This window comes from Callionymus lyra, chromosome 10, assembly GCF_982586985.1.
Source record: "Callionymus lyra chromosome 10, fCalLyr1.hap1.1, whole genome shotgun sequence".
In the NCBI taxonomy this organism is placed as follows: domain Eukaryota; kingdom Metazoa; phylum Chordata; class Actinopteri; order Syngnathiformes; family Callionymidae; genus Callionymus; species Callionymus lyra.
The window spans coordinates 23,516,611-23,541,914 of NC_141827.1; the positions used below are offsets into that span (position 1 = coordinate 23,516,611).

The 25,304-nt window shown below is 37.7% G+C and overlaps 1 protein-coding gene across 1 annotated transcript; it reads right to left on the reverse strand.

The window, feature by feature from the left end:
* Positions 1 to 260: 260 nt before the first annotated feature.
* On the reverse strand, positions 261 to 7,994 carry lmod1b (leiomodin 1b (smooth muscle)). The gene is made up of 3 exons (XM_087801335.1): positions 7,551 to 7,994; positions 3,398 to 5,080; positions 261 to 1,946 (listed from the first exon to the last, which is right to left on the reverse strand). The coding sequence occupies exons 1-3, from the start codon at positions 7,785 to 7,787 to the stop codon at positions 1,920 to 1,922; spliced, it is 1,947 nt and encodes a 648-aa protein (XP_087657461.1). The 5' UTR covers positions 7,788 to 7,994; the 3' UTR covers positions 261 to 1,919.
* Between the last annotated feature and the right edge of the window lie 17,310 nt (positions 7,995 to 25,304).

A 25,304-nucleotide genomic window follows, 5' to 3' on the forward strand; every position in this document is an offset into this window, starting at 1 on the left:
CTTCACTTATCATATATTTCTGGTTAAAACTGTTGTTTTATTTGAAGCAACATAACAAACTCCTCCTAAACTACGATAACAAGACTCTTTCCGAGACTTGCGGAGAATTGTGAAGCCGACAGCCAGGCCACTGGCCAGCAGCCCACTAGCTAGCCGCAGGAAAGGAATGGGGTTTTGGGGCGAGCAGTCATTGGGGAATGACCAAATTTGGGCATTTTGTGGATAAGCAAAGCTGAGCCCAAGAGTCAAGAAAGATAAACTTTTAGTTCTGTTCTTTATTTTGCTCACGACTTGTTACCCAAACTGCCAGCATGTTTAGTGAGAACCACCAAAGTGTTATGAGGACGGACACATTTGAAGAAGTGAAAAAAACGTGAAGGCCAAACCTGAACACTGACATTGACATGAGTTATCTTCACACAAATAAACTTCCTATAAATTCAACAAGTTCAACATAAAATTGAGAACCTCATTCAGGACAGACTAAAAAAAAACATTTCCAAAATGTGAGAGTTGGCATCGACACAGGTTTGTTAGTGTTTTCATCTGGTCATAAAGCTTGTCTGATATTTAAATTATATTGAATTTTAAAATAAAAAAATGTTCTTACAATAAAAAAAAGTATGTGTATTTAACACTAACTTACAACAGGGACACATCTATTAGGAGGGCTGCAAATGAACCCAAAGCCACACTTCTCAGTTGACTGATTTAATATATTTTTAACAAACAAACAAACAAACTCAGAAGCTATTTTTTTTTTGGTCTTGAGGACTGTGAGTGCTGGACATGTGGACATCAGGTTCTCATGCAGAGTTGTGACACTGTTGTATTAAAAAAAAGTGTACACACCAGAAATTGTTTTGCCTTCTTGCCACTGTTGGCAGCAGGAAGCTGTAAGATCTTACTATGTGCTACAATATTAGCAGTCAGGGAGAGTTATACACATTTCTGCCACTATAACTTTTTATAAATGAGTGTTAACAGAACCAAGTGAGCATTGACGCAGCAAAAAAAGTGGAGCACCTAGCACAGATCCTTGTGGGACCCCATTGGAAAAAAATGCATGCACACATCACAAATGGAATTTAAGAAATAAAAGAACACGTTTGGAAGAAAATACTTTTTTTTTAAATCTATTATAAGCTAAAATTAACAACAATAACTAAAAAGCAAAAGCACAATGTTTATTAATAAAAGTAAATTATTTTACGCGTGAAGATAGAGTTTAAGACATAAAAGGAAGTCTTTTATTTTGAAAATAAAATTGCGTTAAAGTAAATGATGAACACTCCTTCATTGAAAGACAAAAGTTACAGTTTTTAATCACATAATTCCAAACATTACAATGACTTACAAGCATGGCAGAGAGCAACAGAAGGGGGCGATATATCGATAGACGGCACTATAATAGGTCAGAAGAAGCAATGTAGAGTGTAAAGTTGCGAAGAGATCAGAATCAACTCAATGTCATATTTCCTTGACTGTGCAAACTGCCCGAGTGCTCACATGACTCCAAGTGTAACTTGATAGTTTTTGAAAACAGGCAGCCATTTTGTCTTTATCCCTGATTGTTTAATTTGGTGGATTCCCTCTCCACAAATAAATACAAGGTCATGATTTGCTGAGTCATCGCTCGACTTCTGGATAGTAAAGAGAATATATATATCGCTCATCAACACCCACGACACGTGACATGAAAGGGCTTCGTACGACTTAGTGCAAATAACCAGCAAAGCGTCAGACAAACTAAATGCATCACTCGTTCCCCGTAGAGTTCTTTTGGTCCAGTGTTTGTGGGGAGAAGTCACTGTGAGGGTGTCCATGTCGTCGGGCGGTGGATTCGCTCCGATCATCCCAGAGCAGGCTTGTTATCAGTCCTCGTTGTTTTTCCTTCTTTTTCCGTCTGATGGTCGATGTCACTGCAGCCACTTTGGCACCGGCACCTTCAATTCAAACAGAACATGTCAGTGATGTCTAAGGTTCTTTTTCAATGCTTTAGATAACGCTGTGGTAGCGAGAAGGTTGTAGGTTCGATGGATTTGTTTCTCGATTATTAAACTAACTTATTTTGATTACATTTTATTTTTTATTGAATAAAATAGAAACAAGCGACCTCCATTCTATCAATGCTATTCCCACAAAAACATCATTGATGTGTGAGTTTTTGTCTTTGTGAATCTGTACCATGTGATGGATTGGCAACTTTTCCAGAGTGTCCCTTCGCCTAACCTATACATTTAAGTAAGAAAATATGTGGCAGGAATTAATAGATGAAAGTATATTGTCCGGTGTCATGGAAACAAATACGCTCAGCACACTAAGACTGTATTTTCAACGCAACATATGGTGTTAGATAGGTGTTGATAGATCTACTGACTCCTTCAAGAAACATCTTAAGATCTTCTTCTAAGATCTTCAGGCTTTTCCCTGACTTTCTAGGACTCCTTTGTCTGTCCTATGTGTCTTGATCTTTTAAAGTATATATTTTAACTGTGTATTGTTTGTGATTGTTAAAGTGCTTTGTGACCCTGGTCTAGAAAGGCGCTCTAGAAATAACCATCACTTACTTACTGTGGTAAAATGTAACGATCCAATAAGAACAGGAAGCCTTCACTTGTTGAGTAAATTCACATGATTTGTGACGAGGTTAAGTATAATATTTAAGAGAGAAACTCCACGGAAGCACCCTGTACCAATTTAAGAGTTTTAAGGCCTGCTCATACCAATTGTCATTTTCCACTTTCCGTGCTGTGTTTTTGACTCAACTCTACCTGCTTTTTTTTGTGTTTCCACCAGCGTGTTACGTCAACCTCTGGTTCCATGGGAGCTGAGCCGGTACTAAAAAGGTGACGTTGACCATCTGCCGGCCACTGATTGGTCACTATTGAGTCAGCGGGACACAACTCCCAACACAACAAATAAAGCCTCCATTTATAGAAGAAAGGATTTGATATGTTGGTCTGTGGACAAGATTAGAGTCCTTAAAACATGTTAACCCCTGTGTTACCTCTCCGTCCAGGTGACCCATTGGCTGAAAACCAATGTGCTTGAGGTATCCCTTGCGTTGTCTCTGGGTAAAGGTGAACGGCTTCCAGAGACATATATGCGGTGGTGGAGGACATACAATGTCGAACCACTTCCATTAAGCACCAGTCTGGTTGCGCCTACATCTCATCAAGCAGTGATAACTGAATGGTTAGTAAGCTGGTGTGGATGACTAGAAGCCGAAGACTAAAACACAAACATATTTTCCAAAATTCAGTGGTTTGAGCGAGTGTTTTGAGAGGGTGTCTACAGAATAAAAACCCTGATTTTCTAAGAAATCTAGCTTTCATTTTGCCATTGGAAATGTTTAGAATCTGAATACTGACTACACAAGGAAACGTCCACTTACCTTCTTCAGATTTGTCATGTTGTTTCCTCTGATCGATGCGAGTAGTTGGTCCCTTGAATTCTTGCTTCCTCCCTTTCCTCCTTTTCCATTCAGGTTCCGCTGAGACACCGGAGTCAGAGAGTTTCTCAAAGAGTCAATGTTCAGCATGGGAGGAGGTGGAGGAGGGGGTCCGACGCCAGGTGGTGGCGGAGGAGGCGGTGTCGCGCCCACCCCTCTGCCTCTGGGAGTCAATTTCGGTGAAGGTGCAGGCGACGGTATGGGGGACGGTTTGGGGGAAGCCTTTGGCGATCCTCGAAGTGATCCTCCTCCGCCGCTCTTGGGCACGTCTAGCATCTCCTTCTTGTCCCCGTTAGCTTGAGCCAACTTCTGCTCCTGCAGGCGCTTCTGTCTCTGCCGGTCCATGTTGCGACTCAGTATGTTCGTGGTGGTCATTCGGGGTCCGGCCAATTCAAAGTGGTACCCCAGCTTCAGCAGGGTGGTGTTGTCTTTGAGGATCTTCGTCATCTCCATCTCGGTTTTCCCTCCGCAGATGTGACGTTGGTTCTGAAATCGGAGCTCGGTAAGGGTGGCGTTGTGCTGCAGCGCCTGGATGAGAGCCAGGATGCCTTTGCCGGTGAGATGGTTGGAGTCCACGTTGAGGCTGGTGATGTTCTTGTTGGCGCGGAGGGTGCCGGCGAAGGCGTAGGCCACGTGGTCGTCCGCCCTGCAGTTGGCCAAAGCCACCTTCTTGACGTTCGTGTTCTTGTGCAGTGCCTCGGCAAACTCCATGAGCGTTTTGGTCTTGATGACTTCGGAATTGTTGACGTTGAGTTCGATGAGTGTCGGGTCGTTGCTACGAACTTGCTCCATTAGCTCATCAAACATGCTTGAATCTTCATCCTCCTCTTCCTCTCCTCCTTTCACCTTCGGGGTCGAGTCTTTCTTATCCAAACCACTGCTGACTTTCTCGTCCGACTTGTTAGCTTTGACAACGTCCATCCTCTCTTCCACTTCCGTCTCTGCCTTCTTCTCCTTAACGTGGGCACTGTGGTTAACCAGATCTTCTCTTTCATTTCTTCTCTCTCTCTTGTCCTGTTTCACCTGCCGATCAATCTTCTCAGGTGTCTCTTCCTCAGCTTTGTTTTTCTCTTCCCATTTTGTCTCCTCGACTTTCGCCTTCAGCTCTTCTGTTTTACTCTCTTTATTCTGCTTCTCCAACATCTTGGACACCAGTCCTTGTGTCCTAATGTCCGGTTTCTTCTCCTTGTCTTTCCTCTCCTCACCTTTTGCCTCAAACCTTGAGAGGATATTTTTGGTTTTGTTGTCATCTCTTCTCCTGCCATCTTCTTTTCTCTCTCTACTGTCGTCTTTCTTCTCCTGTAACTTGGAGATCATGTCTCTGGTTTTGGACATGCTTTCTCTCTCCTCTCTCCTCCCAGAGGGTTTGTTGTCATTGAGCTTGTCTTTCTCCTTTGGTCCCTCGTTCTCTCGGCTCTCTTCAGTCCTGTATCGTCCCGAAACTCGACTCGTCTCAGATTTAGGGACCTCGAAACCTTTGCTTCGTCTATTGTCCGCCATCACGTCTCCTCCAGCTGGACCCTTTGCTTGCTTCTCTGAGACCGTTTTGGAGTCCTCTTCCCCTTCTTGACTGAGACCCATTCTCCTCAAGTACTCTTGCTTTCGGGTCTCTTTCTTTTGTTCACCCTGATGGAGGACAAAACATGTTCTTCAATAAAGAGCTTTAACAGCTGGACAAATCTACACATTCTTAAATAATTCTAACACAGACAGCACTTCACTCAAACCTTTTCAGGAGTCAAGGTCTCAAGGAGGTAAGTTGCAACATGGATAAATTAGATCAATTTGCTTATTTTTCATCAATAGATATGATCAGTTTATGCTAACCTTAAAACCCTTTGACCAGGAGTGTCAAACTCAATCCCTTTGACACTCAATTAAGTCGCGAGCTGAACAAAATGTTTAAGTACTGTCTTTAACAGTAAGTTTGAGTTTTGATTTTAGTTTTTATACTTGAAGGCTCAACATGTTGAAATAACTGTGTGTTTGTTCTTTCCTTTAAAACCAGTTTTACTTAGTTTTTTAAGTTTTAGTTGTTCACATCAATAACGTCTTGTCCTTATCTTATCTTAAACTAAAAACTAAAATTAAATTAATTAAAAAAAGAACAACTAAACTACTTAAATTTCCATGTGTTTGTATCTTCTCGTTTAGACTTTTGTAATAGTAAATTTTCATGTCTTAACAAGAAGGAGCTGTCTCGCCTGCAGTTGATTCAGAACTCTGCAGCGAGAATTCTGACCCGCCTTACACCCCAGCTCGGCCTCTTAGGTCTGTGGATCAGAATCTACTGAAGAAACATATTAAGACATTTTTATTTTTGCAGGCTTTTCCCTAATTTTCTAGGACTCCTGAGTTTATCTCTATGTTGCCTTGGCCTTTGAAAGTATACATTTTAACTGTGTGTTGTTTTTGATTGTTAAAGCGCTCTGTGACCCTGGTCTAGAAAGGTGCTTTACAAATAACCTTTACTTACTTACTGTAACACTGGTTTCTTTATAGGTTACCATATCAACATGGAATGTTCTTTGATATGAGACCATCCTGTGGGCAAAACTAAGTTACTTAGTGAGTTACATGAGTTTGACACTAGATAGAAGAACTGTTACAATGTGGGGGGTTATTTTGAAAGTCAAGAGTTTTGAACTGAAAAGAGTACTTGCTAGTTTAGCTAAACACGAGCTAACTGCAGCCATTGTGATTCTGGGTTTTACCACCCTGTAATACTTTATATGTCCATAAACTCTAATAATAATAATCCGATTTATATTAACAAATAAAATAAAATTCATTTTTATTTACACACATTAAAAACAATCTAAAAGAGTAACATCCGGGATTAATCGTTAAAAGTGTTACAATAAGATCATTAAACGTCAAACTTTTTTCACTAGAATAAAAAAAAAACATTAAAAATATAATCTTGTTCAAATCTTCTTTTTTTTTCTAATGTAAAAACTGTTACATTACATTTTTCATTTTATGTTTTCTTTGTTCTTGTACATATGAAGTTGATTGAAACAACTTTTTTTTTATTTTGAAATCTTTTTCTTTTTTTTCCAAGCAACTTATTTTGGATTGAAAATGCTTTTTTATCAAAGTTGCTATTTTGCAATTGAATAACTAAGACAGAAACATCATACCCATAATATGGCCATAAAATAAAACAGTTTCTATTTTTAAAAGTATTGAAAGACAAAATAAAATATTATTTTTAATACATATACAGTGGTTCAACTTGATCCGCAGCAACACAAGGGATACCTCAAACACATTTGTGTTGGGGCCTCCGGGTCACCTTGATCCTGATATGACACAAGGGTAAACAAATCTACTTCCTCCATACGTTTGACTCTCAGGATCTTACAAAACAACCTTTTAGAACGTTTATTTCATATTTCCTGGTCGATCAATACATTGTATGACACGTTCTGTGGGTCGCATCCAAATCTGTTCAAGCCAATTGAGTATAGCCAATAGTTTAAGAGATCACTTTCTCTCTGTACTATCAGAGATCCACTCTGAGCTTGTGAATGTCTCGGGGACTTGGGGAGCAAAAGTTGGGGTTTCAACCCAACCCCCACCCCCCCACCGCCACCACACACACACACACACACACACACACACACACACACACAGAGGCATGTGTGTTTACATTCAGCTACAGGACAGGGAAACATTTTTTATAGCGCAGGGGAGCGTCTGCAGCGAGCTGGGAGTGTTTGATTTGTGAGTCTGCGTTTGTTTTGATGTGCGAGGCCGGAGCCCTGGCAGATGTAGCCTTAAAAGGCAGCGAGCGTGGAAGCAATCAAGCGAGGAATTCCATCAGCGTGGATTAAGATGCCTCACACTCTCAACTTTAGCTCGAAACACAAATCAGCTCCGTCTGTTGTCAGGAAACTATATCTGAGGGATGGTAGAGATGTGAAGCATCACTCATTAAAGTGAAAAGAGGAGGAAAATATGAGGGGACGGTCACTTTAGAACAGGAGAATGGTGTCAAATAAATGACATAAATGTACAAATAAACAACTAATCGAGTTCATTAACAAGTAATAAAAGTTTTATTAGTTTTTAAAAACATCCCTCAACTCACCTCGAGTGATGATTCCTTCTTGAGTCTAGTGTCGCCATCCAGCCTCAGATCCCGGGCCGTGTTGCGGTCCACGCTGACCTTCCCATCCTCTGGGCCGGGACCCGGGACCGTATCGATCTCCTTCTCCAGGGCCTCCATATCCTCGGGGGAGAGGGTGGACAGCAGGCTGTCCAGGTCCGGGTCCTCGCTGACCTGCCGACCCGTCCGGGTCAGACCCTTCACCTTTCTCCTCGACATGTTGGCTTTAACGTTCAGAGATGAAGAGTTGGCTCATCGGGGGGGGGGTGCTCCCGGGGATGAAGGTTTTTCTTCTCCGTGGTGAGAGTGAGGATATTCCCACAGCTGCTCTCCAAGAAGCCAGCAACATCAGCCTGAGGAGGGGAAAAAAAAGAGGCTGGGCTCTACAGCGCGAGGGACCAGTGAGGATCCGGCTGCATCCCGGGCTGTTCGACTGGAACATTCTTTGAAATCCAGTGAAAGTGCATGTCCATATTTAGTCCAGGGTTCACGCTCCTTTCAAGGTAATGGGAAGGGCTGGAGATTATAGCACTGCGAAATGACACAATTCCTTTAATCCCAAATAGTTTGGCTCTAGTTATGTTTGATGACATATTTAACCCACTGACTTCTGTTACTAAACCAGCCTTTGAAACACACAAGAACCTAAAATAGATACATTTTAATTACACAGAAACAGAACTCGTGCTTCAGAGATTAAAGATAGTTTAACATAGAGATAAATAAAAGCCTATTTTAGCGTCATTATGTTTGTCGGATGAAATAATTTGGATTATTAGACAAATGACAGAACTAATTAGTTGAAGATATTTCCACAACCGCTGGAGGGAGCCAGAGCGGGTAAAAGTGTCTGTGTGTCGTCACCATGTTGTTTTCATTGTTAAATTCAACATTTCAACGTTGACATTTTTCTTTAAACTCTTAATTGTTTTTAATAATACCAATAATAATTTCTATTCTAAAGGGTTGCATTTGTTTTTAGTGAATAATTAAAAAAAATAAAATAAGAATAATCAAATGGAATTAATTTTCTCCTTTTAGGTAGTGTTTGATATTCTTATTCCAATATTTTAAGAAAAACACTTTTTACATTCAATATATATATATATATATTTGGTATAATAGTGCCAGCCAAATATATTTAAAAGTTATTCATTACAAATTTTAAATTTAGAATATATTTTTGAAACCTTAAAATTAGAATGATTTAAAAGACTATGAATCAAAATCTGGAATTGAGAATGTATTTTGGAATGTTTAAAATTAGAATATCAAACTGTACATGAAACAGAAAAGACATTTATGGTGAAACTATTTAATGTTATTAAATTCAATTAGAACTACAAATTCAAAAACAATATATAAATTATTGTATTTAATTATAAATTCAAAAATGAAAAGTAAAAATTAATAAAGTCTAGCTTCAACAATTCAATATTATGATGTCTCTGATAAGCTTAGACATTGAATCTGGGACGAGCAAATAGTTTGACTTAAGGAAAAGATTTATATAAAAATGGAAAGTTTGAACCTCACATATTTTATAACATACCATGTAGTTATTGTTCAAAAAAAGACAATTTGATTAAGTTTCATCCAATAAAAGCCCAGCAGTGATCATGAAAACGGCATCGCCAGATGGGAATGGCTTTTAGACGTAGCAAAGTAACAGCGTGAAGTGTGAGTGTATATATTTTAAATATACCTGTATATATATATATATATATATATATATATACATATATATATATATATATATATATATATATATATATATATATATATCCAAACACCTTATTATTACCCAATTGTGGCACTCCTGGTATTTCGTACTCTGGGAAGATAAAATAACTATATCTTATATAATTTAATATTAAATGATTTAGAATGATGAAGTACACCATCTAGTGGTATATAGCAGAACCTGCAGCTAAAAAACGTTTAAAAACAATTATACCCAACAATTTATCCTAGAAAGTTATCTTGATGAGAATAAGGTGCGGTTGTTGAATTAGAAGGAGCTCATGTTAAATATTTCTAAATTGTAATTTAAATATCTAAATTGTACACTTATTGTAATAAATATGAAGAACAATACAGCACCAAAAACAACTTTCATGTCTGCCCAGGGGCGTCACTAGACCTAATACTGTACTGGGGCACACCTGGGGCACACCTGGAGCATAGAGAATTAATGAGAGCGTGCAATGTGCGCGAGGAAAAAAAAAATCAGTATTATTTATCATAAAAAAAACATAAATAGTTCTTTAAACTATTCAATCATATCAGACTATGTCGTCGTCTAGATCTTTGATTAACCACTTGTTACTTACTCTAGACTTTTAAACCATTACTGATACAAGCAAAAAGGAAGAGCAATTTGTGTGAGTGTTACAAAAGTAAAAAAACGGTTGTGTGTCTCTTCAGGTAATCATTTTTTGGGAAGTAAACTGTAACGTCTTGTTTTCTTTTTTTGTGAAGTGGTCAATCAATTGGCTGTGGCTTAACTTGGAAAGTTCCTCACTCTCCACTGACATGATGGCAAGATGGTGAAGCCTATCCTGCCCCATTGTGCTTCTCAGCCAAGTGTTGAGCCGTCTCAGCATCACTGACCGTCCGTTCACAAGTGCAGCTGGACACTGGGATGGGCAAAGAGATCTGAATGACCCGGTGTGTCAAGGTTGGGAACATGACTTGATCCAGCTAACTGAAAACACATTGCATGTCTGTGATTGGAAGGCTCTCCCGCTTTCTGGCTTTTGACTTTTTGGCCACTAACACCTCGTCAGGATCAAGATTGTAATGATCTGCCAGACCTCTGAGGTGCTCCTCACAGAGGAACTTGTCAGATCCTGGATTACAGGCCTGAACACCTTTTAGAACTTGGCTGTTGAGAGATGAAAAACGCTGATTCATCTCAGCAACCATCCTGTCAAGGCAAGGTAGGTACAAGTTTGCTTTCAGTTTCTCTGTCTCACCTAGGTCAGTCACTGCCCCACAATAGAGTCCACTACATTGTGGTTGGCAACACAGTAGGTCTTTGCTCTGTCACAAAGCTCAGCAGCCTTCTCATCTGTGCGCATATCTTTAACAGTATATCTTTGTTTCAGTGCCAGTTTCCAGTTGCCACTGCCTCTCGCTCTATGACACTGGGATGAGTCTAGTCTCCCCGCGACCCTGGCCCCGGGATAAAGCGGTTGTCAATGAATGAATGAAAATTACTATAATAAATCCACAATATTTAACTTCACCTCACACCCTCTTTTGTTCCTCCACACTTGGGTTTTACAGATAGCACCACCATTTTATCCACACCTTGGTTTTACACCCTATCACCCTAATAACACTGGATATAGTTTAGAAAATATTACCAACACATGTATGAGTGTGCAACAGATAGATGTGCCCTTTATTATCACTTACCAAATTCCTGGGCTTGTGCCACTGTTGTACAGCTTAGCAAAGGGGAGACCACAAGTACCTTCAACTGAGAGCAAAGCTGCTATATAAATAAAGATGAAAAGTATTATTTATAAATGATCAGACAGAAAATATGATTTGAAAAGATTCTATCCAATTACCTTAGATCAGGAGCATAAATAAGTTGTAATGGGTTTTAAATATGTTATCATGCATTTTTAACGTTATTTGGTTCTAACAAACGTAGTTTCTACCTAAAGTAGTAATATTTTAACACAAAAGAAAACGAAAGAGAGGAGAAAGAAAATCCAAATGTTCAAAGAATAACTTTTCTTCAATCTTTAAAGAGATATGAAAGAGACATAAAATTAAAATCACATTTTTACATATTGTTTTGTATTAACTTCATAAGACATTTCATTCACGAAAAGAGGGGCAGAGGAGGAAGTCAATAATTTAAAAACGGTTATAAAGAAGCAACAAATTTGTTTGAGTGGTTTGATCATGTATGGATATATTTTGGGTTTGTCAGGAAATTAGCAAATAAGTAAAATAACACGGCAATTTATAAAAGCAACATATCATTTTTTTTTTTTTCTCCAGGCATGCGTTGAGCACCTCATCCAACAGTCGTGTGAAGCAGACTTGCCTCCAGACCGAAACCCACAGCATGGGCCTTATTTATACTGTGAAAGTCTACATTAATTCAACTACATTTAGAAACTCCGTTAAAGTAAGTCTTGACTTTGATGGGTTTTATGTAAAATGTACAAAAAATTGAAGAAACTAAACTTTGATTATATGTGCACTTAAATTATCATCAATATTAGGTTAATAGAGTGTAAATATAAGTAATTAAGATGTTTTTTTTGTAAAATAGATTTTATGGTACTATTAACTGTTGAAGCTTCAGTTTAAATGTCAACTGATTTTGAGACTCTGAGTGAGTTTTTAATTTGAGCTTCATTGGCTCTTAACACAATAAATGTTGTTGACCCTGATGTAGAAAATATCATCTGCTGCCTTCAGAAAAAGTCATTTCAACGCTTTGACTTAATATATTTTATTTACACTAAACATATATACACTTTAAAAACAATGATGGCTTCAGATGAAGATATTCTTTCTCTTCCTCTCCCTCTTGTGTTTCTTTCCCTGCACAGAAAAAATAAAACATTAAATAATTTGCTAAAAGAAAAAGGAAAAGAAGATAAAGCTATTTACATAATTGTTGGCCTGGGACCACTCGGGGTGTTTCTCAGCGTGGATCCTTCTCTCCTCCTTTGCCATTTGGTAATAAACCTCCTTCTCCTGCGACGACAACATCTGCCACTGTAGAAACAGTAAAACAGGTTGTCAAATAAAGAGTTTTCAGACTAAAATGTTAGTCTGGCTGGATTCTAGACACCGACCATCTGTCCCAGGATGGTGTTGCCCTCCGCACTGTTCTTTGGCTTCACTATATTCTTCACCATCTCCCTGCTCTCCCTCATGAACACCATGAATGCGTCTGGTGGTTTCTTGATGTACACCTTGGTGTTTCTGGCACCACAGCATCTGGTGGAACATCAGATCATTGCCATTAGATCTATGTTATGAGTTGAGTGTGCATTTAGATGAATCAAACGTGAGGACTAACTTGGAAGAGCAGGCCTGAGGCGGAGAAGGAGCGCGGCTGGAGGTCGTGTGGATGTTCTCATTGTTGCTAGAATGAAAAGTTAATTTCAAGACGATATTTAAGACGTGGAGTTGGATATGAAAATGTGTGACACTTACAAAAAGACGAGCGGGCTCATGACTTCCACAGCTGGTGGCAGCTGAACCCAGAACCCTGGGGGGGCGCCACTGTTGACCCAAGTCAACCCAGCTGGGACTTGATGATAGTCCTGTACCCTGTTCTCTGACAGCACTCGTCCAAACAATGGAACCGTCGTGGCTTCACATTGGAAGGGGTTGGTCGTCATTTTGAACTCTGAGGTCAAGTCCTTCTCCAACTGCTCGACATCAACCTCTTGAATGAGTTTGAGCAAGAGCAGATCGTCTTGAGCAGCAGAGTCCAGATCGGGAGCAGGCGGAAGATCCCCGATCATGGACAGGAACGTGGAGCGGACTGTGTCCGACTCCGTGCTTGGATCAGTCCACTCGGACAAGAAGCTGCTCGGATCGATGGTGACGAGGTCCATCGTTGAAATCATCTGTACGACGGATTGAGAAAGTCATTTATAATTCTTTAATCCATACTCTGAGTAAAAACGTGTCTTTACCTTCTTCAGAAGTCTGGAGATAGAAGCTGCGAGACCACAGGTGTCAAAAAGTTATATTATTGTATATCTTGTTAATTACAGGTGTAATATTAAAATATTGTCTTCATATTAAGGTCACTGCCATCAGAGGATTAAAAAAAAAACATGTCAAAGTAATAAAGTAGATTCTTAATGTAAACGATTCATTAGATTGATTTAAAATGACGTTAAATGTAGTTTTATTGACGTGTGTGTTGAGTGACGTTGGATCAAGTGAGGGACGTTAGCAGAAATGTGTGTAAAACTGAACTGAGATGGACGGAAATGGAAAAGGTGATACTTACCGAACGTTCGAAGCGAAATGAGGTGAATCGACGTTGAACTTGAAATTTATATCGTTTTAATATTGACGTTTCATGACGTCACTAATGACGCATGCTGCGCGAACCAGCCAATCACGAGCGAGTGTTTGTTCCAAGTTCAGGCGTTATTCAGTGTGTTCGTACCTTAACGTTCGGTGAGTGAACATGTTGTTCTTTAATTCCATTTCTGAGACGATTTTTTTTATGTTTGATCTTCTGTTCGAAGAGTTGTGATAAGTTTGTACTTGTCACTCGGCTAACACTTAAACATGCTAGCCGTTACTCTTGTCAACGTTCACTACATTTTTACCTGTTAAATTCATTTGTCGCAACACGTGGAAATAAACATGTCACTACCATCGATCTGGTTTAATAAATGCATCTATTTGACATGTTATTTTTAAAGTTCCGTTTATTTAAATCATCCACGGTTGACGTTAGCTTGTAGCTAAGCTAACGCTTGTTTTTTCACAAACTGTCGCCCATATGTCACTCACTACCAGAACATGGTGGATACAAATATGTTCTTAAACATCTATTATTATTGAATATTGTATTAATGATCAATACAAAAACTGATACAACTTCTCTAGGAGTAGTTTATCCTGTTGTTTTCTAAAAGTGTCCAGCAGATGGCAGTGTATTCAGTGTCACGCTTTAGTTTTGACCCAATTGACTTAATTTAATCTTGTTTTAAATGTATTAATGTTTGTGCTGTTTCTTAATGTATATTTGTGTGTAATTAAAAAAAAAAAATTAAATGTGTTTTTAACTCTGCTCTTTTGTAAAGCCTTTTTGGCTACTGTCTGTCTTAAAGCTGCTATATAAATAACGATTAAAAGTATTATTAATAAATGATCAGACAGAAAATATGATTTGAAGAAAGACTATCCAAATACCTTAGATCAGGAGCTGAAATAAGTTTTAATGGGTATTAAATATGTTACTATTACCCATTTTCAATGTTGTTTGGCTCTAACAAACATAGTTTCTACCTGAAGTAGTAATATTTGAACACGCAATAAATCGAAATGGAGCAGTAAAAAAATTCAAATGTTTAAAGATGAACTATTATTTAATATTTAAAGAGACATGAAAGAGACATAAAATTAAAATCTCATTTTTAGGTAATTTAGTTTTGTATTAACTTCATAAGACATTTCATTTACGACAAAAGAGGTAAAGGAGGAAGTCAATAATACAAAACGCTTAAAAAGAAGCAATATGTTTGAGTGGTTTGATCATGTTTCGATATACTTTTGGGTTGTTCGGGAAATTAACAAATTAGTAAAATAACACAGCAATTTATAAAAGCAACATATCGATTTTTGTTTTTTCTCCAGGCAAGCGTCGAGCACCTCCTTGACTTTACTAGCCTGGTGAAGGAGGGACTGGAGAACACGTCGCTCTCATCCAACAGTCCTGTGAAGCAGACTTGCCTCCAGACCGACAAATATAAGTAATTAAAATGTTTTTTTTGTAAAATAGATGTTATGGTATCAATGTTCCCTCTAAGGTGCGCGCCTGCGCAATCACGCACCGCTCGAAAATACTCAGCGCACCAGAACACCTCTGCAGCGCACCTCAGTGAGTGACAGGTGTCCAGCCAATGATACGATACAGTTTACTTTCGCTACCCTGCCATCGCGTGATTTAATAAAATATGATATAAGAAAATAGTGAAGAGAGCTCAGATTGGCTGCTGTGCATGTCAATCAAATAATTATTGCGCCGATTGGTTGGCAATTTGATTTACATGCACAGCAGCCAATCTTAGCTCCCGCCTCTTCCAGTGTACGCACCGCAAAGTTAATATGAATCGAGAATAAAAAGAGCAAAACGTGCAGACTTCCCGAAAGTCATTTTATGCAGTTCAGAAAAACGATATAGAATTATAAGCTTTGTTTTTTAATAATATATCGGACAAAATAATGCACGTTTTATTAAAATTTAAATAATCCACTGGTCGCATCTGTAAATGCATTATTCTTGTTAATAACCGTGTATGTAAAATATAAACATTTACACCGGAGCACATCTGAACTCATTTATAATAGTGTGATTCATGTCAGACATTTTTAAAATTAGCAAATGTAAACTGTTAGTTTAAATTCATGTTTTCATTTGTTTTTGTTATTTTCGTGATCACAGAAGGAGAAATTTAATTCTTGTGCTTCATTTAAATATGATCGACATATTGAAATGGAGGCAAGGAAAGGGATGAACCCGTCTGAATTCTTTGTTGATTTTGATGAACAAAGGAAAAAGGCTCGAATTCGTGTCACGCACAGATTCTTACATCTGAATATTTTTTGTGCACCATTTGGGTTTGAATGAACGACCATTTTTAGTAGGAAATCAATGCAATTCTTAGTACATATGAGTCTGAACTTGTCTGTAGTGGGGGATGAGATTTAACACAGGCTGACACTGAGCTTCAGACCAGGTCTCATGGACATTTTTGGAAGTTACTCTCAGAGGAAAAGTATCTTATGAGGAAATATGCTCCTCACGGACTGAACTATTTGAATCTAGTTATTTATGTAAGCCAGTATTTTTATGAAGATGATTCAACCCACACATCCTTCCATCATGACTGATTATCAGTCCATTCACTTCATTCAGTGCTAGTCATCTGAGTAAAGTATGTTCTTACTTACGTTGATCAAATTTGATGAAGGTAGATCTTTTGAACTTGATCAATATAAAAGTAGCTTGCAAACTGAAAAAGTGTGAGCACCCCTGTTTTAGATCATTTAGATGGAAAATGTAAGATTATGATAAATAAATACTTTCCATGGGTAACAATCATGGACTGACATTGATCTCTTCTTGAAGATGTGGACTATTCCACAAAATATATCATTTGAATGTAGAATTTAGAGAAATTGATAATTAAATCATAATATTTTAGCTAGGAAGCATAATATTAATTGTCAAAGATGACATGGTTATTATTTAAATCAATTATATTATCCCAAGTTAATATTGAATGGATGCGATACTGGCCTGATGACAGTACGTCTGATGTTGCTCACAGTGGTACAAGGGACCGCTCAGGGAGATGGTGTGTTTGCTCAGACGCGAAAAAAAATACAGGGAACATTGTATGGTACTATCAACTGTTTAAGCTTCAGTTTAAATGTCAAATGATTTTGTGACTCTGAGTGAGGTTTAATTTGAGCTTCATTGGCTCTTAACACAATAAATGTTGTTGACCCTGATGTAGAAAATATCATCTGCTGCCTTCAGAAAAAGTCATTTCATCGCTTTGACTTAAAATATTTTATTTACACTAAACATATATACACTTTAAAAACAATGATGGCTTCAGATGAAGATATTCTTTCTTTTCCTCTCCCTCTTGTGTTTCTTTCCCTGCACAGAAAAATTAAAACATTAAATAATTTGCTAAAAGTAAAAGGAAAATAAGATAAAGCTATTTACATAGTTGCTGGCCTGGGACCACTCGGGGTATTTCTCAGCGTGGATCCTTCTCTCCTCCTTTGCCATTTGGTAATAAACCTCCTTCTCCTGCGACGACAACATCTGCCACTGTAGAAACAGTAAATCAGGTTGTCAAATAAAGAGTTTTCAAACTTGCCTAACATGTTAGTCTGGCTGGATTCTAGACACCGACCATCTGTCCCAGGATGGTGTTGCCCTCCGCACTGTTCTTTGGCTTCACTATATTCTTCACCATCTCCCTGCTCTCCCTCATGAACACCATGAATGCGTTTGGTGGTTTCTTGATGTACACCTTGGTGTTTCTGGCACCACAGCATCTGGTGGAACATCAGATCATTGCCATTAGATCAATGTTATGAGTTGAGTGTGCATTTAGATGAATCAAACGTGAGGACTAACTTGGAAGAGCAGGCCTGAGGCGGAGAAGGAGCGCGGCTGGAGGTCGTGTGGATGTTCTCATTGTTGCTAGAATGAAAAGTTAATTTCAAGACGATATTTAAGACGTGGAGTTGGATATGAAAATGTGTGACACTTACAAAAAGACGAGCGGGCTCATGACTTCCACAGCTGGTGGCAGCTGAACCCAGAACCCTGGGGGGGCGCCACTGTTGACCCAAGTCAACCCAGCTGGTACTTGATGATAGTCCTGTACCCTGTTCTCTGACAGCACTCGTCCAAACGATGGAACCGTCGTGGCTTCACATTGGAAGGGGTTGGTCGTCATTTTGAACTCTGAGGTCAAGTCCTTCTCCAACTGCTCGACATCAACCTCTTGAATGAGTTTGAGCAAGAGCAGATCGTCTTGAGCAGCAGAGTCCAGATCGGGAGCAGGCGGAAGATCCCCGACAGAATCATAGACAGGAACGTGGAGCGGACTGTGTCCGACTCCGTGCTTGGATCAGTCCACTCGGACAAGAAGCTGCTCGGATCGATGGTGACGAGGTCCATCGTTGAAATCATCTGTACGACGGATTGAGAAAGTCATTTATAATTCTTTAATCCATACTCTGAGTAAAAACGTGTCTTTACCTTCTTCAGAAGTCTGGAGATAGAAGCTGCGAGACCACAGGTGTCAAATATACTCACTGTGGAACCTGAGAAGTCGACAGAATCAGAAAACTTATATTCTCAGTATATTAAAAATGTATATTGATATGTACATTGTAATTTTAAAGTCATTAATTAAATCACTTTTAAAACACAGACCTATAGTTTGAGTACTTTGGACAATTTCCCTGTTATTAGGTTAAAAAAAAACTCCAAAGTATCCATATTAATAAATAAATACAAATAGGTTTCAGATTAAATATGTTCAAGTATTTCACGGATAAACATCCATGAACTGTTGATAAAAAACAATTCTAGCTCTAAGATCCTACTTTATTATTGTGATATAACTGATGTTTGACATAACTGTAATGTAATGTCCGCGAGTGCAGATAAATAACGTTATATTATTGTATATCTTGTTAATTACAGGTGTAATATTAAAATATTGTCTTCATATTAAGGTCACTGCCATCAGAGGATTAAAAAAAAAACATGTCAAAGTAATAAAGTAGATTCTTAATGTAAACGATTCATTAGATTGATTTAAAATGACGTTAAATGTAGTTTGTGTGTGTTGAGTGACGTTGGATCAAGTGAGGGACGTTAGCAGAAATGTGTGTAAAACTGAACTGAGATGGACGGAAATGGAAAAGGTGATACTTACCGAACGTTCGAAGCGAAATGAGGTGAATCGACGTTGAACTTGAAATTTATATCGTTTTAATATTGACGTTTCATGACGTCACTAATGACGCATGCTGCGCGAACCAGCCAATCACGAGCGAGTGTTTGTTCCAAGTTCAGGCGTTATTCAGTGTGTTCGTACCTTAACGTTCGGTGAGTGAACATGTTGTTCTTTAATTCCATTTCTGAGACGATTTTTTTTATGTTTGATCTTCTGTTCGAAGAGTTGTGATAAGTTTGTACTTGTCACTCGGCTAACACTTAAACATGCTAGCCGTTACTCTTGTCAACGTTCACTACATTTTTACCTGTTCAATTCATTTGTCGCAACACGTGGAAATAAACATGTCACTACCGTCGATCTGGTTTAATAAATGCATCTATTTGACATGTTATTTTTAAAGTTCCGTTTATTTAAATCATCCACGGTTGACGTTAGCTTGTAGCTAAGCTAACGCTTGTTTTTTCACAGACTGTCGCCCATATGTCACTCACTACCAGAACATGGTGGATACAAATATGTTCTTAAACATCTATTATTATTGAATATTGTATTATTGATCAATACAAAAACTGATACAACTTCTCTAGGAGTAGTTTATCCTGTTGTTTTCTAAAAGTGTCCAGCAGATGGCAGTGTATTCAGTGTCACGCTTTAGTTTTGACCCAATTGACTTAATTTAATCTTGTTTTAAATGTATTAATGTTTGTGCTGTTTCTTAATGTATATTTGTGTGTAATTAAAAAAAAAAAATTAAATGTGTTTTAAACTCTGCTCTTTTGTAAAGCCTTTTTGGCTACTGTCTGTCTTAAAGCTGCTATATAAATAACGATTAAAAGTATTATTAATAAATGATCAGACAGAAAATATGATTTGAAGAAAGACTATCCAAATACCTTAGATCAGGAGCTGAAATAAGTTTTAATGGGTATTAAATATGTTACTATTACCCATTTTCAATGTTGTTTGGCTCTAACAAACATAGTTTCTACCTGAAGTAGTAATATTTGAACACGCAATAAATCGAAATGGAGCAGTAAAAAAATTCAAATGTTTAAAGATGAACTATTATTTAATATTTAAAGAGACATAAAATTAAAATCTCATTTTTAGGTAATTTAGTTTTGTATTAACTTCATAAGACATTTCATTTACGACAAAAGAGGTAAAGGAGGAAGTCAATAATAAAAAACGCTTAAAAAGAAGCAATATGTTTGAGTGGTTTGATCATGTTTCGATATACTTTTGGGTTGTTCGGGAAATTAACAAATTAGTAAAATAACACAGCAATTTATAAAAGCAACATATCAATTTTTGTTTTTTCTCCAGGCAAGCGTCGAGCACCTCCTTGACTTTACTAGCCTGGTGAAGGAGGGACTGGAGAACACGTCGCTCTCATCCAACAGTCCTGTGAAGCAGACTTGCCTCCAGACCGACACTCACAGCATGAGCCTGCAGCTGAAGAAGGACCTGCTGACGGTGGTGAAGGTGTTCAAGAGCTGCTACATCTGCCAGTTCTATGTTGAGCTGTTCCATCAGAACATGAACAACCTCCTCCAGAAGATGGTCAACTTCATGCTGGGTGATGAGGATTAAAGGTTCCTGCTGCGATGGCTCACTGAGTTTTATTCTGGGTAAGTTGAGAGTCCAATTCCCCAACACTATCATTTCTATGCTGAACTGCCTTTCTTGTTTTTTAACTTGGAATCGCTTTTTAGTTCCTGGGTAAACAACGTGTATTTTCCTCACATAATTGACCAAAATTAAGTCAAGATACAGTTTAAATATACAGTTTGTAACATTGTTTTGCTAATTAAGATTTCTTTTTTTTAAAGGCAACATTGTCCAAGCATTTTTGTGTTGTCTCAAGTTGTAAAATTACAATCAATTCAGATTTATTTTCTTAATTACGTATATGTTAATCCTAAAAAGTGGTTTGAATTATTTATACTTTGAAAGTCTACATTAATTCAACTACATTTAGAAACTCAGTTAAAGTAAGTCTTGACTTTGATGGGTTTTATGTCAAACGTACACAAAATTGAAGAAACTAAACTTTGATTATATGTGCACTTAAATTATCATCAATATTAGGTTAATACAGTGTAAATCTAAGTAATTAAAATGCTTTTTTTGTAAAATATATGTTATGGTACTATTAACTGTTTAAGCTTCAGTTTAAATGTCAACTGATTTTGAGACTCTGAGTGAGTTTTTAATTTGAGCTTCATAGGCTGTTAACACAATAAATGTTGTTGACCCTGATGTAGAAAATATCATCTGCTGCCTTCAGAAAAAGTCATTTCATCGCTTTGACTTAAAATATTTTATTTACACTAAACATATATACACTTTAAAAACAATGATGGCTTCAGATGAAGATATTCTTTCTCTTCCTCTCCCTCTTGTGTTTCTTTCCCTGCACAGAAAAAATAAAACATTAAATAATTTGCTAAAAGTAAAAGGAAAATAAGATAAAGCTATTTACATAGTTGCTGGCCTGGGACCACTCGGGGTATTTCTCAGCGTGGATCCTTCTCTCCTCCTTTGCCATTTGGTAATAAACCTCCTTCTCCTGCGACGACAACATCTGCCACTGTAGAAACAGTAAATCAGGTTGTCAAATAAAGAGTTTTCAAACTTGCCTAACATGTTAGTCTGGCTGGATTCTAGACACCGACCATCTGTCCCAGGATGGTGTTGCCCTCCGCACTGTTCTTTGGCTTCACTATATTCTTCACCATCTCCCTGCTCTCCCTCATGAACACCATGAATGCGTTTGGTGGTTTCTTGATGTACACCTTGGTGTTTCTGGCACCACAGCATCTGGTGGAACATCAGATCATTGCCATTAGATCTATGTTATGAGTTGAGTGTGCATTTAGATGAATCAAACGTGAGGACTAACTTGGAAGAGCAGGCCTGAGGCGGAGAAGGAGCGCGGCTGGAGGTCGTGTGGATGTTCTCATTGTTGCTAGAATGAAAAGTTAATTTCAAGACGATATTTAAGACGTGGAGTTGGATATGAAAATGTGTGACACTTACAAAAAGACGAGCGGGCTCATGACTTCCACAGCTGGTGGCAGCTGAACCCAGAACCCTGGGGGGGCGCCACTGTTGACCCAAGTCAACCCAGCTGGGACTTGATGATAGTCCTGTACCCTGTTCTCTGACAGCACTCGTCCAAACGATGGAACCGTCGTGGCTTCACATTGGAAGGGGTTGGTCGTCATTTTGAACTCTGAGGTCAAGTCCTTCTCCAACTGCTCGACATCAACCTCTTGAATGAGTTTGAGCAAGAGCAGATCGTCTTGAGCAGCAGAGTCCAGATCGGGAGCAGGCGGAAGATCCCCGATCATGGACAGGAACGTGGAGCGGACTGTGTCCGACTCCGTGCTTGGATCAGTCCACTCGGACAAGAAGCTGCTCGGATCGATGGTGGCGAGGTCCATCGTTGAAATCATCTGTACGACGGATTGAGAAAGTCATTTATAATTCTTTAATCCATACTCTGAGTAAAAACGTGTCTTTACCTTCTTCAGAAGTCTGGAGATAGAAGCTGCGAGACCACAGGTGTCAAATATACTCACTGTGGAACCTGAGAAGTCGACAGAATCAGAAAACTTATATTCTCAGTATATTAAAAATGTATATTGATATGTACATTGTAATTTTAAAGTCATTAATTAAATCACTTTTAAAACACAGACCTATAGTTTCAGTACTTTGGACAATTTCCCTGTTATTAGGTTAAAAAAAACCTCCAAAGTATCCATATTAATAAATAAATACAAATAGGTTTCAGATTAAATATGTTCAAGTATTTCACGGATAAACATCCATGAACTGTTGATAAAAAACAATTCTAGCTCTAAGATCCTACTTTATTATTATGATATAACTGATGTTTGACATAACTGTAATGTAATGTCCGCGAGTGCAGATAAATAAAGTTATATTATTGTATATCTTGTTAATTACAGGTGTAATATTAAAATATTGTCTTCATATTAAGGTCACTGCCATCAGAGGATTAAAAAAAAAAAACATGTCAAAGTAATAAAGTAGATTCTTAATGTAAACGATTCATTAGATTGATTTAAAATGACGTTAAATGTAGTTTTATTGACGTGTGTGTTGAGTGACGTTGGATCAAGTGAGGGACGTTAGCAGAAATGTGTGTAAAACTGAACTGAGATGGACGGAAATGGAAAAGGTGATACTTACCGAACGTTCGAAGCGAAATGAGGTGAATCGACGTTGAACTTGAAATTTATATCGTCTTAATATTGACGTTTCATGACGTCACTAATGACGCATGCTGCGCGAACCAGCCAATCACGAGCGAGTGTTTGTTCCAAGTTCAGGCGTTATTCAGTGTGTTCGTACCTTAACGTTCGGTGAGTGAACATGTTGTTCTTTAATTCCATTTCTGAGACGATTTTTTTTATGTTTGATCTTCTGTTCGAAGAGTTGTGATAAGTTTGTACTTGTCACTCGGCTAACACTTAAACATGCTAGCCGTTACTCTTGTCAACGTTCACTACATTTTTACCTGTTCAATTCATTTGTCGCAACACGTGGAAATAAACATGTCACTACCGTCGATCTGGTTTAATAAATGCATCTATTTGACATGTTATTTTTAAAGTTCCGTTTATTTAAATCATCCACGGTTGACGTTAGCTTGTAGCTAAGCTAACGCTTGTTTTTTCACAGACTGTCGCCCATATGTCACTCACTACCAGAACATGGTGGATACAAATATGTTCTTAAACATCTATTATTATTGAATATTGTATTATTGATCAATACAAAAACTGATACAACTTCTCTAGGAGTAGTTTATCCTGTTGTTTTCTAAAAGTGTCCAGCAGATGGCAGTGTATTCAGTGTCACGCTTTAGTTTTGACCCAATTGACTTAATTTAATCTTGTTTTAAATGTATTAATGTTTGTGCTGTTTCTTAATGTATATTTGTGTGTAATTAAAAAAAAAAAATGTAATGTGTTTTTAACTCTGCTCTTTTGTAAAGCCTTTTTGGCTACTGTCTGTCTTAAAGCTGCTATATAAATAATGATTAAAAGTATTATTAATAAATGATCAGACAGAAAATATGATTTGAAGAAAGACTATCCAAATACCTTAGATCAGGAGCTGAAATAAGTTTTTAATGGGTATTAAATATGTTACTGTTACCCATTTTCAATGTTGTTTGGCTCTAACAAACATAGTTTCTACCTGAAGTAGTAATATTTGAACACGCAATAAATCGAAATGGAGCAGTAAAAAAATTCAAATGTTTAAAGATGAACTATTATTTAATATTTAAAGAGACATGAAAGAGACATCAAATTAAAATCTCATTTTTAGGTAATTTAGTTTTGTATTAACTTCATAAGACATTTCATTTACGACAAAAGAGGTAAAGGAGGAAGTCAATAATACAAAACGCTTAAAAAGAAGCAATATGTTTGAGTGGTTTGATCATGTTTCGATATACTTTTGGGTTGTTCGGGAAATTAACAAATTAGTAAAATAACACAGCAATTTATAAAAGCAACATATCGATTTTTGTTTTTTCTCCAGGCAAGCGTCGAGCACCTCCTTGACTTTACTAGCCTGGTGAAGGAGGGACTGGAGAACACGTCGCTCTCATCCAACAGTCCTGTGAAGCAGACTTGCCTCCAGACCGACACTCACAGCATGAGCCTGCAGCTGAAGAAGGACCTGCTGACGGTGGTGAAGGTGTTCAAGAGCTGCTACATCTGCCAGTTCTATGTTGAGCTGTTCCATCAGAACATGAACAACCTCCTCCAGAAGATGGTCAACTTCATGCTGGGTGATGAGGATTAAAGGTTCCTGCTGCGATGGCTCACTGAGTTTTATTCTGGGTAAGTTGAGAGTCCAATTCCCCAACACTATCATTTCTATGCTGAACTGCCTTTCTTGTTTTTTAACTTGGAATCGCTTTTTAGTTCCTGGGTAAACAACGTGTATTTTCCTCACATAATTGACCAAAATTAAGTCAAGATACAGTTTAAATATACAGTTTGTAACATTGTTTTGCTAATTAAGATTTCTTTTTTTTAAAGGCAACATTGTCCAAGCATTTTTGTGTTGTCTCAAGTTGTAAAATTACAATCAATTCAGATTTATTTTCTTAATTACGTATATGTTAATCCTAAAAAGTGGTTTGAATTATTTATACTTTGAAAGTCTACATTAATTCAACTACATTTAGAAACTCAGTTAAAGTAAGTCTTGACTTTGATGGGTTTTATGTCAAACGTACACAAAATTGAAGAAACTAAACTTTGATTATATGTGCACTTAAATTATCATCAATATTAGGTTAATACAGTGTAAATCTAAGTAATTAAAATGCTTTTTTTGTAAAATATATGTTATGGTACTATTAACTGTTTAAGCTTCAGTTTAAATGTCAACTGATTTTGAGACTCTGAGTGAGTTTTTAATTTGAGCTTCATAGGCTGTTAACACAATA